General features: G+C 53.5%; 1 protein-coding gene across 1 annotated transcript; it reads right to left on the bottom strand.

The window, feature by feature from the left end:
• Positions 1–7,466: 7,466 nt before the first annotated feature.
• On the bottom strand, positions 7,467–15,806 carry Grasp (general receptor for phosphoinositides 1 associated scaffold protein). Its single transcript, XM_021184137.2, has 8 exons — positions 15,466–15,806; positions 13,402–13,451; positions 11,505–11,559; positions 11,298–11,400; positions 9,565–9,658; positions 9,400–9,466; positions 9,140–9,206; positions 7,467–8,677 (listed from the first exon to the last, which is right to left on the bottom strand). Exons 1-8 carry the CDS (start codon positions 15,706–15,708, stop codon positions 8,184–8,186), a joined length of 1,173 nt encoding a protein of 390 aa, XP_021039796.1. The 5' UTR covers positions 15,709–15,806; the 3' UTR covers positions 7,467–8,183.

Below are 15,806 nucleotides of genomic sequence, written 5' to 3'. Positions count from 1 at the left end.
GGGTAGGTAGGGGAGGGGGGGGGAGGGTATGGGGGACTTTTGGGATAGCATTGGAAATGTAAATGAGGAAAATACCTAATAAAAAATTTTTTTAAAAGATTGCTTAGCATTTAATTGTGAAAGAATTATTATTTCAATAAATAATTCACAGGAATTATCAAAAAAAAAAGCTCTAGTCTTTTGTGAAAACACATCATTCTACTTAAAGAATCTAGAATATATATATGTGTATATACACACACATATACATATACATATATACACATATATGTATATGTATACACACACACATGCTCGGGTGCGCGCATGGTGGGGAAATGCCAGGTGCCCAGAAAAAAACAATGAGGCCATGCAGGGCTGGGAAGAGAGCCCAGTCAAAGAGGCAACAGCCTCTGCCCCTTTCTTTCCTTGATGGCACAGGAGGCGAAGCACCATGTGGGCTCCAAGGGTCAGGTGGCTGGAGACCCATCCTGCTCAGGACAATGGGCTGGAATGGCACACATGTGGCGCCGGTACAGAGCTTCACCTCAGCCTGCCTGCACCAGGTTCTCAGGGGCAGACATAATGGTTTCACAGGACAAGGACTCGAACCTGACTTTTCCTGGCTCCAGAGTCTAGGCTCTTAACCAAAAGTCATCTCTTGAAGAATAAAAGAAAAAGGCAGGACACAAATATAATACGAATGAGCCCCACTTACCTTACTTATATGCTTAGAAAACAGGCTGTAGGGACTGGTGGGATGACCACCCGTGGGGAAGGGCCCTTGCCACCAAGCATGGCAACGGAAATTTGATTCCTAGGACCCACAACCGGGTAGGAGAGAACTGTCTCCCATAGGCTGTCCTGTGGCCTAGACACACATACTAAACAAATAAATAAAACATAATAAAAAAATTTTAAAAAAAGAGACTGAAGTCTATATATTCTTTGGTAGTGTGCTAAGACCCGCTCTCAAAACAAAACAAAACAAACAAACAAACAAGAAAGGGCTGAAGCCCAGAAGTCCCCTAGGTGACAAGGTGATCAGGCGACAGTGCCCGAGTTTGGCAGCAGAGGGCGACGCCGCTCCGCCGCTCTGCCAAGAGGTGGGGACCACAACCCTCGCCTGCATCTCCCTCCCCAGTAGGGAGAGACTTGTCCTTCCTGGCTGGAGCTTGGAAGTGGGAGGGAGGCTCTCCCCACAGGGGAAAGCGATGCCTCTGAGGTGGGAGGCCAAGCCGGAGGGGTGGGGTGGGGTGGGGTGGGGTGGGGTGGACGTGGGCAAAGAGGGCCCAGGTGTGCAAGAAGGGCCCGGGTTGTGCGAGGGCCCGGGTGTGCAAGAGCCCAGCAAAGGCGGAGAGGGCCTTGTCGCATCTCCCGGATTTCTGAGCCACTGAGATTGGCTGCTGTGGGACGGCGGTTACTCACTTGGGCGCCGCCACCTGCTTCCCTCCCAGCTCCCTATGGAACACTAGGCAGAGTCCCCATGTCCACCCACACCCTGCTCGTGGCGGCTCCACCTCCAGGAGAAAGACTGCCTCTGCAATTCAGCCGTCAGCCTGAGTCTTAGAGCAGGCGAAGGTGGTGAGAGCAAAGCCCAGCTGACTCTACTGGGCTGTCTTCTCTCCATTCCAACCCACTTCAACCAGGTCCAGAACTTGCATGTCAGCCCTGCAGTCTCTCCCTCAGCTGTTGGGGCAACTGGAGTCTGATTTCCTACTTCCGTCGCTTAATTGTTGATCTAAGGACAGAGCCCAACCTGCTGTGTGCTTCTGCTCCAGTGTCCACCTCCCCCCCCCCCAGCCAGAACTCTGGCAGCCCCCAACCCCCCTGCAGGTCCCACGTATAGGTTCTGACCAGCTAGCCTCCAACTGGTTGGGGACTGGGCATCTCCAAGGGTATCTTCACCTTACACACATTTCACCCAAAAGTATGGAGGGGTTCCGGACCAATGAGAGGCATAGATCCCCTTGGTCTCCCACTCCCAAGGGAAGCTAGACCTCAGTAGCTCTATCAATACTTACAGTTCACGGTTCTGGTGGGAATGGATTCTAGATCAAGGATATATATCTAGAGTAATCTATATTCAAAATCCTACCAATACATCCTTACCATAATATCTGGTGGTTTTTTTTTTCTTCTTGGTTTTGATTTTTGTACCTTTCTTGCTTTCTGAGACAGGGTCTCAATAGGCAGCTCTGACTGGTCTAAAACTTGAGATTCTCCTGCCTCAGCCTCTAAAGTACTGGGATTATAAGCAGCCCTGGTCTTTCTCCTTCTCCTCCCCAACCCCACCACCGGGGCTCTTTCTATATTGCCCAAGCTGACTCCCATGCTCCAGAGCCCTCAAAGTAGCTGCCTTTGCAGCCTTCAAAGTAGCTGGAACGACATGGGCACACTACTCTACTCAGCTTTAGGGTACTTGGGGAAAAATCGGATGCCCTGGAGCTAGCACAGAGCACCTGGACAGTAGCAAGGGGAATGAAAGGGGAGGGGCCATTGGCGCTGTTAATTGTTCTCTGTGTCAGCCCTGTTCTGTTCACTACGTACAGAGAGTATAGGGTTGGAGCTGACCGTCCGTCCATAAGAAAGGAATCTGGAGAATTCCATACCGGACTGTGGTTGCTGTACAGTTGGGGGTTGTCACCCTAAGAGCTTGAGTTTTTTTGGGGGGGTTGTTGTTTTTTTTTTTTTAAGATTTATTTATCTTATGTATGTGAGTACACTGTAGCTGTCTTCAGACACACCAGAAGAGGGCATCGGATCCCATCACAGATGGTTGTGAACCACCGTGTGGTTGCTGGGAATTGAACTCAGGACCTTTGGAAGGGCAGTCAGTGCTCTTAACCACTGAGCCATCTGTCCTGCCCCAACCTTAAGAGTGTTTTGAGGGAACCTGAGAAACTGGGCAATACACACTGACCTGGAGCTTCCAACAGGAGTTGTTGGGAAAGAGGCCCAAAGGCAACATTTGTATAACTTTTACTTTTTGTATAAATTTGCATATTCTCTCTTGAAGAGCCAGCCTCCAGGAAGGGAAGACTGGCTGAGGCTGAGGTTTCTCCTAGAAATCGCAGTGTCTGGCAGGTTAGCAAGCGTCCCTTCTCCCCTGTCCAGTGAAGTCTGGGGACTCTCAGGCTCCAACCATGTTGGTGGAAATCAAGTGAGTTCAATATCTTGGATTTATCTGTTTTGTCTCCACAGGGACAAAGCTGCTCCAATCTCCCACTCAATGCCAGGCCCTGAGCTAGCTGGCAGAGGAGAATGGGGTGGGGCTTCCTTCCTTGATCACCTGTAAGCTGTGAGACATAAGGAGAGGCAATGGGGAGTGATTCCAATAAAAGACTAGGGGACAAGAAAGGCTCCAGATTCTTGGAGTGTGGAGCAGAACACAGGGGAGGTCGTGGAGGGCAGGACCTAGAGGTGCAATGCTCTGGGACGCCACCAGGGGTCAGCACTCTGCTCTGTTATCTCTGAGTGCACCATCTCCCCCTTGGGTCCTTCCTTCTCTTCAATGCAGGACCAAGGCAGCCTCCCAGCCAGACAACTTGACATCTCTCTTGACCTTGGGAAATCCCGTATCTCTTTCATCTCTCCAGCAGGCTGGTAAGCAGAAAATGCCTCCCAGGTCTCACCTCTCTGGCTGTCCCCCAGCTTATGTTCTCTGGTGTGGTTTTACTGGGGGAACAGAAAGTATTGTGGAGCCAGTTCTTCCAGCAGATATATTTTTATGTGCCCATAAAGCCCCTTCCCATGCCTAGGACATTTTCATGTGCCCCAGAACTAAGTTTTAAGAGCCCACCCCTCTCCCCTACCTTGACAGGCATGTTCTCATTCACAGGGAAATTTGATCCTCCTTCTGTGATCAGGCGCCTCTCAGACCCCGCCTGCTCTTTCAAATCTACCTTCCGTCTACCTCTCCTACCCTCATTCTCCTCCCACAAGTGACACTTACCCGTTTACAGTTTCAACCCAGTCCTCACCGACTCTTTGACCCTGACTTCATACCCGTCTCCACCAGGAACCTTTCCTTCTCTGCCCCAAGGTGAAGGGGGGCAGGATGAGGAGATGGGACAGGTGCCCAGCTCTATGGGGACCTCAGATAGAATCCCATCTGGAGGGTTGTATCTTTTCCCACCATGTGTGCACCTGCAGTGGCGCTCACTTTCGTCCCTGGAATTTCTGGGGGCCCCTCCTGGCCTGGGCAGAGCAGAAGGCTGGTAGAAAGGGGAGGGAGTCAGGACAGGGGAATACCGACCACACAATACTGCAGTCCCCGCTCCTTCCCCACACACCCCCACCCCCTCCGCCAAACACGATCCCTGGGTTAATTTTTAGCAACAGAGCTGGCACATTAGTCACTCCCTGTCACCCACCTACACGGCAGGAGGCTGGTGCCGTCATCCATCAGCTGAGAGGTGGGATCCGGCCCCACCCTGGACCACTCTCCCCCTCTCTTGAGTGTATAAGTCCAGCTGTATAGGAGCCCTTTCAGCCTGGGCGAGGGGCACTGACATCACACTCAAGACCAGCTGCATGGCAGAGCGGTAGGAACAGACTGGGGTTGGGAACCTGCCCAGGGAACAGAAAGCAAGAGAAACTCAGGGAGTCTGTATACCCCACAAGGGCTGACCTGTGCCAGGCAGCTGGTCTCCTGGCAGCCTTGGCCTCTGGGAACAAAGCTGTGAGAGTCTTCCTCCCCTAGACATGAGCCTAAGGATGCTCGGCCTCAAGGCAGAGCAGCTGTTCAAACACAAGAGCTCGGAGAAGCAGAAAAGGCACAGAGGCAAGCTGCAGGTGCCACCACGGGAGCCACCACCCAGCCCCAAGGGACATTGAAAGAGGAGCTCATAGATGCCAGGTGCAGGTGAAACAGAGGAGAGGCTGCCTCTCCTCACCCTACCCCCGGGGTCTCACAGGTGGAGAGACTGTGCTTGCCCCATCCAGCTGTGAGCCCACGAACCACGTGATCCTCGGACCCTCTTGTGAGCTTTTATTGAGCACTTGCTGTGGGGGGTGGGGAGAGCGCTGGGGGGTGGGGAGCATGGGTGAACCCCCTCAGGGGCTTTACTGACTCACAGTTGGTTTTCATCTTCATTTATTTTTACCGTGCTGAGGACAGAACCCAGGACCTCACACACATGAAGTCTCTGGCACTGAGCCACACCCCAACCCTGAGCTGCAACTTGATAAAAGGCTTTGTACCTACTCCAAGCCAGGCAAAAGACAGAGTCCAGAATATATCAATACAGGAAGTGAATATAATTACCAAGCCAGAGAAAGAACTATAAAGAAGATAAACAAATGGGCTTGAGGTCTAGAATAAAGCAACAGGAACCATTTCCAGTGGGCTTTGAAGAAACCATGGTGGAGGTGATGTTACGCCGGGACCTCAGGACACTGAATCGATCCAGAAAAGTATTCCAGGCAGACGGGATAGCATAGACAAAGCCACCAGAGCCAGAAGCCAAAGACAGCCTGGCATCGCTGGGGAACTGGAACACAAAGAGCAGTTTGGTATTTTTCTGTGGCATGAGAAGAGAAAGAGTTAGAGATGGTAGAGAGACCTCGGGAGAAGATTCCGTGAGGTCTAATGCAGGCCATCCCAACGTCGTGTGGACGGGTTTGTGGACCACACAAGGGTTCCAGCGGCAGAGTGACTGGGCCCACAGCTTTCTGTAATGTCACGGCTTAGAGTGAGGTGACAGACAGACAGACAGGTCTCACTACAAAGTTTTAGCTTTGTGTTTCTAATTCCACAGGGCTGCAGTGATGGGTTTGAAGCAGAGGGCAGAGATTTGATTCAGGCAGGAAAAAAAAAATGATGAGGCCAGGCATTGTGGCAGATCTCTGTGAGTTCAAGACCAGGCTGGTCTACAGAGTGAGTTCTAGGACAGCCAGGGCTACACAGAGAAATTGTGTCTTGAAAAACTAAAAACAAACAAAAACAAAAAAAGTACACACCTTTAATCCTAGCACTCAGGAGGCAAAGGCAGGAGGGTTCTGAGTTCCAGGTTAGCCAGGGCTATGTAGAAAGCCCTACCTCAAAAAAAAAATTTTTTTTTGATTCAAAAATGATGTATTTATTATTGTGTGTGGTTTCTGTACTTCACACCGTTGCGCGTGTGCCCTAGCCCCCATGGGGTGTCACAGAACGAACTTTAGGAGTTGGTTCTTTTCTTCCACTGTGACCCGGCCTAGGGGTCAGACACAGGTCACTCATTAGGCTCCTGCGTGTGTTTTTATCTGCTGAGAGGCATTTTACTACGGGACCTTTTTTTTTTTTTTTTTTTTGTGAAACAAACTAGGTCTACTCCTGTAGCCCGGGCTGACCTCAAACTTACTGTGTAGTCAGCTGAGGTTAGTCTTAAACTCCTGACCCTTTCTGCCTCCACCTCCCAAGCCGTGGGGAGCCAGCTCTGGGTTTGCTTTTGAAAGGGTCACCTGACTGCTTTGTCAGGAAGGAAGGCTGACCGTGAGGTTGTGGAAAGAGGTGGGGCCCACTCCAGGAAGGTAAGTACTGCCTGTGGAATGGGGTGTGCCCAGGGAAGGGTCCACCTAGACGTCTCTCAAAGCCACAATTGAATGCTGGCCACTGCCACAGCACAGCAATCTTAGGTGCCAGACCCTGCTTTGCTGCTAGCCTGCTGTGTGACTACACTGCGGCTCAGCATGTTGCTTCCTGGATTTGGTTGGGAACATGCTGTATTGAGGGTCTTTTGTGCTTGGATTGGCCAGGAAGTCTTGAGCCTGCTGCAAGGGACATACACCCTCCTGAGTCGGGAGGACATACACCTTCATGAGTAGGGAGGACCTAAACCTTCATGAGTGGGGAGGACTGGCCAACCACTAAACCCATGAGAGTCAAGACAGTTCCAGATGGTGACTCAAGGTGTGATAGAAACAAGCCAAGGCCATCAGAGAGCACGGCCCCATTTGACTGAGTGAGTAGGTCTTAGAGAGGTAGATCAAATACTGAAGGGGGTCACTTGTGGAAAAAGCCAATGCAGAGGCCCAGAGGGACATGTCTGTAGCCAGCATCCTGAGCAGTAAGGAGCCCAGAAATGAAGCTTAGGGCTTAGCCAGGGAGGCACGGGTGTGAAGAGTGGGAGGAGGGCCAGGAGACTGACCTGTCTGTCACAGGTTGGGTGAACAGTGGCTAAGTCTGTGGTCTAGCTACTACTCAAGGCAGACTTCAGATGGGCCAGGAAGGAACGTTAGACAGCGACCGTGTATCTGTTGTGGGTATCTGGGGAGGGAAGCTTCAAAAATGCACCTGAACGAGAGGCCCGGGATCTAAAGAGGGTGTGGGGCCTCAGTTCAGGCCAGTACATGTTCATTAAAATCCCTTAGACAGTTTCCCTGGCTTCAGGCTAAAAGAAAGATGTGAAGTGCAGCCCGTGTGTGTTTGGAGGGGGCTGCATGGCGGAGTCAGAGCTTGCCTGAGCACAGTCCTCCCCCACAGGCAGTTACCACACTGACACAGATGCAAAAAAAAAAAAAACCATCAATTTTATACAGTTTGTGGTTCAGAAGCAACATATGCAGAAAACAGTGGAACAGTCCAGGCTGCCCCACCCCACCTGAATGAACTCATTCTTGTTCCCCAAGGAGCACAGAACCCAGGACCCCGGCCTGGTAGGACCCCACTTAGTTATAGGCCCCTGGACAGGGGTTAAGCCCTTAGGGGTCAAGGTTGGAGGGAGGGGACCAGCACCTTGCCCCCTTGGGGCCCACTGGTCCATTGATGTGTGTGTGTGTATCTGTCTGTCTCTGTAGGGTGGGGAATGATCCATCGTGGATCTCCTCTCCCCAAGGCTAAGGAAGGGCTGGGGAGCCAGTATATCTGAGGAGAGGATTTCTTGGGACAGGACCCCCACAAGGCACGACTGACCCAGACTTTAAGCTGGCACAGCCCTCTTTGGTCCCCCAGACTTCTCCCAACTCCCAGTGTCTATTCTCCCCCTGCAGAGCTCCTGCTGTGGTTTAGGGGAGGGCAGAAAGCAACTAGGCTCCCCCCCCCTTTTTTTTTTTATTCAGCAGACATGCCAGTGAACCGACCAGAAAGACCAGCGCTAGCAAGGACCCTCTCCTGCAGCTTTGGGCTCCCGGGGTCCTTGGACCGACACTACCGCCCCTACTTTTTGCACAGGCTGTTACGATGAATAAATAAATAAATACTTCCCACCTGCCCACCCGCGCCCCTACAGCTGGCTCTCCTCTTCCTCCAGGGAGCGGTTGAGTCCGGGGATGAACTTGAGCAGCCGCCTGCGGAAGCTGCGGTACTTGGTCTTGCGTAGGCCGGCCCCACACAGGGCCTGCTCGCGGGCCTCAGTCCAGAGCGCGCCCGGCGCGCCCCCGCCCGGGCCCGCGCACCGCACACTGGCGCTGCGGCTGAGCGTGGAGCGAGGTGCGGGACACAGCACGGACGCGGGGGTCTCCGCGGAGCTCGGGCCTAGCGCGCGCGCGGGGGGCGGCGGGGGTGGCAGCGCCTGCGGCTCGGCGCCCCCAAAGAAGCACGTGTGGTACACGGCGTCGTCTGTGTCCCCTTTGGCCCGCCGCGCGCCCCCGCGGGCACTCCCAGGCGCAGCGAGCAGAGGCCCAAAGGGCAGCGACCCTGGAAGCAGGCCTGCGCCGTAGAGGCAGGAGCGCACGGACTCCAGTGTGTCATAGATGCTTGGGTCCTTCACCACCAGGCCTGTGGGGACAGAAGACCGGGGAGCTTCCTGAATCCTGGAGCCAGAGCGCCCTAGGCTAAGGTGCAGAAGGCATGGGCAGAAGATCCTGTTCTTTCCTTGTTGCTACCTATGAGTGCCCTGGGCCCCAGTCTTTCTGTCTGTAAAGCTGGAGTTAAACTCAAGAACGCCACTTAAGTCAGGAAAGCAGTCCACAGAAGAGAGCCTGAACTGTCCTAGGACTTAATACTGTAGACAAGGCTGGCATCAGAGATCAGCCTGCCTCTGCTTCTGCTTCTGGGATTAAAGGCGGGCACCAAACAGCAGTACTCAACCCTAACCTCCAGAGGGCGACTGTGAGAACAAAACTGTGTTATAGGCTTAGGGCAATATGAGGTCCAAAGCAGTAGCTCCAGGCCATCCCTGCGAGTTCTAAGAGGGTTGTGCTGCTGGGGGTATCCGTGGGGACGCCCCGACCTACTCACCATGTACTAGCCGCTGCTCCTGTACCATAAGTGACCTGTATTCTCCCCACTTCTCGTACAGGGTTTGCTGTAAGACACATGTAAACCAACTGTCAGGAGTACCAGGTTCCCAGCAGGATATGGGGACGCATGGGAAAGGGAGAAAGGCACAGAAGCCTCGGGGCTAACAGAGTTTAAGAAAGATGCCCGAAGCCTTAAAAGGGCCGGAGGAGCAGGGACCGGAAAGAGGAAGACAAAGCCCATACTTTCTTGGTCCCCACCTTAAGGTACTGCAGGCGCGCCTCCAGTTCTGCCTTCCGAATGGACGTCCCATACAGAGTTTCCAGCCTGGGGGGATAGAGGGGGACGAAGGCTGAGTGAGCCTGGAGGCTGAGGAAGCACCACAAACTCAGGAGCCCTTAGGCACTGCACCTAGACACGGATACCTGAGAACGTTGCCAGACGCCTTGATGATATCGACAATCTCCCGGTGCCGGATGCCTTCCACGTTGAGACCGTTGACGCTGGCGATGGTGTCCCCTGCCAGGAAGAGCAGAAGTCAGTAATCTGTTTCCCAGGGCATGGAGGAAAGGTTCCAGTCAGAAAGAGCAGGATGGTGACCCGGAGAAACCACCCCAGAACTCACTTCCACAGTGGTGGAAGACCTGGGCATCTCTTTTTCCCTACTCAAAATATACAAAACCAGTTGTGGGGGAGGGGTGGCAACGCATGCCGTTAATCCCAGCACTTGGAAGGCAGAGGCAGGCAGATCTCTCTAAGTTTGAGGCCAGCCTTGATCTACAGAGCAAATTCCAGGACAGCCAAGGCCATACAGAGAAACACTGTCTCAGCAAACAAACAAAACTAAGTAACAAACAAAACCTAAAACCTAGTTCGGCATGGTGGTACATGGTCTTTGTTTTTTGTCTTTGTTTTTGTTTTTGTTTTTGTTTTTGGTTTTTCGAGACAGGGTTTCTCTGTATAGCCCTGGCTGTCCTAGAACTCACTTTGTAGACCAGGCTGGCCTCGAACTCAGAAATCCACCTGCCTCTGCCTCCCGAGTGCTGGGATTAAAGGCATGGGCGACCACGCCCATCTTGGTACATGGCCTTTAATGTACTCCCAGCACTTGGGGGACAGAGGCAGGCAAATCTCCATGAGTTTGAAGCCAATCTGGACTACAAAGCAAGTTCCAGGACAGTCAGGGCTGTTACATAGAGAAACCCTGTCTTGAAAAACAAAACAAAATAAAAAACAACAACCAATACACAAACCCACAGTCATTTCTCCCTGAACAGAGACCACCAGCTTGTCTGGATATAGCAACCTATGCTAGCTTCCAGGGATCTGAGAAGAAGTGAGTTTTGACATATGCATACCCCCAGGAATCTCTCTCCCCCATCACAGAGCCCTCCCAGGTTCCCAGGCCCCTCCCGGAGTTAGCTGTTTCTCTTTAACTCACACCTGTCATGAGAATCATTCGATACAGGTAAGGCATATAGGGTGAACAGTGCCCAACTGGGAGCTGGCCCACGCTCCAGGCACGAGAGATTTCATGCTCACATCTGGGGGTGCTTGTTTGACATCTGTAAGGGGTGTGGATCCTTGCTGTGGCTACATCAAGGGCAGTCAGGAACTACCTAGCAAAGTGCTGCTGATAAGTGGGCAAGAAGGTAAGGGCCAAGGGACAACTGTGCTGACAGAATAGATGTGGATTCATGGGAGCCTCAGGCTGGCTGACTAGGACCTTAATCTCGGGGTCTCCAGCATTCGATGAAGGACACAGCACAGGTGCCCCATCGGGAGAAGGACAGGCCCTCATGGACCGCTCTGAGGCAGACCTGGTAAAATGCTTCTCTACCAGATTCTGCCCAGCTGGACTGCACAGCTGCCAGGAGGCAGAACAGCTGCTCACAAGCAGCACTGCTTTTCCAGGGTTTCCACTTTGGGCTCAGGGTACCGCCACCGCGCCACACTGTTGCCTGCCCCGTTTTGCAAAAGAACCACACAGGACCCCACAGTCAATGGCCAGTGTGTCCGAATCCACACTCAGGATTCTGTTAATTCTTCGGGCCTTCTCCAAGTTGGAGGGTGAAGGAGGAAAATGAAAACGCCTCTGCTTAGGAGTAAAGTTATGCACTTCCCCCAGAGCCCTGTGCACTCTGGGCTCAAGGCCTACCTGGCGTGAGCCCAGCCAGCTGGGCAGGGCTGGATTCATGAACTCGGCAGACGAAGGTCACCATCTCTACGCGCTGCTCCTCTCGGTGGTGAAGGCCATATGTCTGAAAACAAGAGACTGAACGTTCACTCCGCAGAAGCAAGCAGACCTGCCCCATCCTCCAAACTGTCCTCCCATCCTCCCCCTTCTTTGCCCAGTTTTCCACACCTGGATCTCGAAGCCAAAGGTCTGGTTGTCCCCTTTCTCCAAAGTTAGAACCTTCCTGCAGAAGACAGACAGAGGGTCAAGATCACTAAAATTAAGAAAAGCATGGGAGAGCTGGCTATGGTGGGCCCACATCTGTAACCCCAGCCCTTGAGAGACTTGAGGCAGGAAGATGCCGCGAGCTACATAGTTAGGCCCTGTCTCAAAATACAGCAACAAAACCAGGAGCTTGACAGTCCCACAGCTCAGTGGAAGTCTGATCTCAAACATCCCAGAAGGACCCAGAGTCTCCTGTGACAGCTCATTCTACACAGATTTTTGGAATGCCCTTCCCAAACCCAGCTGGCCTCAAGGAGCTGTGCAGAATAAAGCCAGCCTCTTAGGTGGGGCGGCTGTGGGGTGTAGGGCAGGGTGGGAACTCAGGAAAGGAGTGAGCCTATCAGCACCCCCAGACTTCTAGTGAGTCTGACCATATACTCACTAACCGAAGGCCCCAATTTGGCCCCCCCAGGCTGGAGCATCCTGGCTCTGATGCTTTGGAGAAAACAGAGCTCCAGCCCCGGGGGCAGTCACGAGGCTGGGCGCAGACCACACCACAGCCGCTCCTCCCAGCTGTGGTGCGGCCAGCCCACCAGATGTGAGGGCTGGGGGAGGGGAGCCTGGGGCCACCCCTTCCCGAACTGAAGGCAGCCTGCTGGACACAATGGTCTGGAACTGCTCCAGATCCTAGGCTGATGGGGGAGCCCAGAGTTTCCTCTGCCCACCCCTTCCCCTTCCTCTCCACCAGCCAGAGGCAGAATAAAGAGGCTCCGAAAGCCTCTTTGAGTCTGGCAGCCTCAGAAAGGCCCTGGAGACCAGTCCTCTAGCTTCTATCCTGAGTCACAGCCCCTGCCACCTAAGGCTGTGCAAGATACTTCTCTTCCTTGGGAGCCCCGTATGTTCTGGGGCAGGAGCAGTGGAAGTTCTCTGTCTGTCCCAGTGCTTTCTGGGTTCCTGGAAGGGTCTGCGAACTTTTCCTGGCAAGAGCCAGATAGCGAATATTTTAGGTTTTGTGGGCCCTGTATGGCCTCTGTCATATATTATTCTTTGTTTTTATAACCCTTTAAGATATTGAAATAAGCTGGGCACTGGTGGTACATGCCTTTTTTTAAGCCCAGAACCTGGGAAGCAGAGGCATGGGGGATCTCTTGAGTTCCAGGACAACCAGGGCTCTGTAGAGAGACCCTGTCTCAAAACGCAAAACAACAACAACAACAAATGTATGTGTGAGCATACATCCTCAGGTTCTTAGTTAAAGGGCCAAACAGACCAACCTGGCCAGGAGGTCACAGTTTGCAGGACCATGTCAGGGGAAGCCAGGGTCTTGGGCATGAGACATAGGCAAAAAGGGAACCTGAGCCCCAGGTCCTAGGATGAGCGCCTGTCCACTGTCCAGATCTCAGAGCCTTCCCAAACTGCAGCTGTGGCATGGCACCAACGTAAGACTAAAAGCCTGATACATAAAACCCATCAGACTCAAACAGCTGGTCACAGAATGCCCATGGTCTGGGCCTGCAGGGCTGGGTGGGCTCAGGGAGTAAGCCAAGGAGCACGAGTTAGGGGACCCCCATGGCATCTCCTCCTCCCCACCCCCACCTCTCACTAATCCGACTCTTCCAGGAAGACACAACTGGCATTGATTGGGGGTGGTTAAGGAGCACCTAATGACTCAGAAGTGCCCCCCTTGTTATGCCGCCCCTTCACACAGCCCACACCCCCACCTGCCCCTCAATCCCAGCGGGGAAGTCATGCTCAAGGATGGGAGATGCCTCCTAGGGGGCTGGGCTGAGATGCTCCACCTCCACCCCCACCACCTCACTTTTCTGGACCACAGCAGGGGCTTTGGGTGGGGGTGACTCACCGTTGCTGTTCAGGACTCTGAGTGAAATTCTTCCAACGGAATCCTGAGCCCTGGGTGGGAAAACAGTCAGAAGACAATGAAGAGGCTACCCTGGGGCAGATGCTGAGAAGGGGCTATCCTGGGGCAGTTGCTGAGAAGGGGCTATCCTGGGGCAGATGCTGAGAAGGGGCTATCCTGGGGCAGATGCTGAGGAACCCTTTCTGGAAGGACTCTCACCTGAGCCCAGCTCTGACACAGCACCCCACTTCCTGCTGCCTGTCTTTTCCTTCCTAGCTACAACTCTGCTTTAGCGCTAATTTAACTATTTGCCAAATGTAGCTGCTGTTATCGCTCCCAGAGTTCACACGGTCCCTGGGACCTCAGGGTCACATCTATTCTGGGTTCTAGACTGGTAAATTTCGCCTTTGCTAACCAGCTTGGAGAAGACTGTGACTCTAGAATAATCTCACCACTGACATCATGTCTGATGGGTCCAGACCTTCTGGGCCTCAAAAGCTGAGGCAGGAGCTTCCCTGAGTTGAAGAAGGAAGCCATAGACTTAGGGTTCTTACTCTACAGATTCCCACCAGCTGGGTTTGTCCATTTAATGGTTCAGGCAGACCCAGTATTTTTAGGAGAACTGAGAGTCAGGGGCCTGGCAATGACAGCCTGAATGTGGCATAGGTGCCAAATCTCCTAAGAACAGGTTGCCTGGGGGGTAGGTAGGACAGTAGATTCCAGATGAAGCTGGCTGTATGCCATCCAAACCTGAGTCTCTTGATATTGCCATGAATTTTTTTTCTAGAACAAAATAATTATTGAATAAATTAAAAATAAGTAAATCTCAGAATCAAACTTGTCTCACTATGCTTGAGAAACTGGGAGCTTTTTTGTTTTTTTTTTTTTTAGAAGGTCCTGAACTCTTCAGGACCCCAGATAACCTAAAAACAACCTCTGTCCCTCCTAAGATTTTAGTTCTTGGAGGAAGTCTCATCTGGGACCAACCCTTTCCCCAAGTGCCAAACTGCCTGAGGCCTTCCTGGTCTGTGCTTTTGTTAACACTCTCTACCCCCATAAGCTACCCTAAAGCAAGGAAGAGAAGGGGACCCTCTTCCTCCAGAAGCGGATTAACCTCTGGGTGGGAACAGTATCCAAATAGGCCAAGAAGGAAGGACTGGGCAGTACAGAGAGACCCCTTTGTTTTTCAACCCGATTTTCATAAAATGCAAGTTCTCAACAAGCTGTTCATTGTGTGTAGGGGGAGCCAGGGACCATGAGAGAAGGAGGGGGCCGCGTAGGGAAGGGCTACCCATTCTTTCTCCTTAACCTGGGTCTTGGCTCTCAGCGTCTGAAGACTCAGGTTCTCTCGGGCCAGAGGACGAGTTTCACTTAGAGGGAGACTTAGGGCAGAGGGCGGGTGCGGCCCGCATCCTTCCTGCCCTGTGACTCTCCCACCGCGTCCGGTCCTGGCTGAAGTTAGAAGAACTACGCTTTCGCATCCCCCGCATCTAAGATGCGGGACAAAGCGCGAGGCCCTGAGCCCAAGAAGCCGGGGGTCCCTGCGGAGGGGGAGTTTTTGGGAATTCGCAGCACTACTTCTAAGGGGCCATTAATCTCTCTCCCGCCCAGGGCTCCAGGACCATCAACTTATTCGAGGCAAGTGGTGAGGTTCCTTCCCTATCACTGCTCCAACTTGAGAAGGTGCTTGGGCGGCAGGGTCCTGAGAGTTTTTAGACTTCTGGACGCCCGCAGGCGGAGCAGGAGGAGGCAGAAAGCCAGATGGAGCAAGCTGGAGAAAGGGGGTGCTGGGGCGGAGTTAAGGCAAGAGAGTGGGAGGAGATGGGGCATCCGCGCGTGGGGAATGGAGCGGAGAGCCACCCGAACTGGGGGCGTTGTAATGGCTGGGGCTACAGCCTTCTGAGACCCGAGTGGGCAGGTTTGCACCTTCTGGGCGGAGCAAGGCGGGTGGCCCAGGGTCGCAGGGCTGGGGAATGTGGCAGTCATCCGCGCTGCTGCGGGTGAGTGTATCCTGCGGAAGGAAGAAGGCAGGGTACCGAATCTGGGGATGCAGGTTAAGTAACGCACCTTTCGGCGGGGCAGGGTACCCCCGGACACGGCGAGCGCGCGGTACAGCTCGGCAGGGTGATAGTCCTCCAGTGCTGCGTACAGCTCCTCCCCGGGGGCTCCGGGCGGAGCGGCCGCAGCCGGAGGGCCGGAGGGTAGCGGGGCGGCACGAGCGGCTTCGGAGTCGGGAGCCCGGCCAGCGGGGTCCGGCGCGGCAGTCGCCTCCTCCTTCTGCTGCAGCTTCCTGAGTCGGCGGAGGGTCATGGCTCCGGCGTCCGGGGCCCCTCGGAGGCCGCGCTCTCTCTGCTTGATGGTGTTGGCGACGGCTTTGGGACGCCAGCCCAGCGGGCCGCGTGTAGCCT

This window comes from Mus caroli, chromosome 15 (assembly GCF_900094665.2).
Source record: "Mus caroli chromosome 15, CAROLI_EIJ_v1.1, whole genome shotgun sequence".
Lineage (NCBI taxonomy): Eukaryota > Metazoa > Chordata > Mammalia > Rodentia > Muridae > Mus > Mus caroli.
The sequence above is the reverse complement of the archived record's forward strand: the minus strand, read 5'-3'. Positions and strand labels throughout refer to the sequence as shown.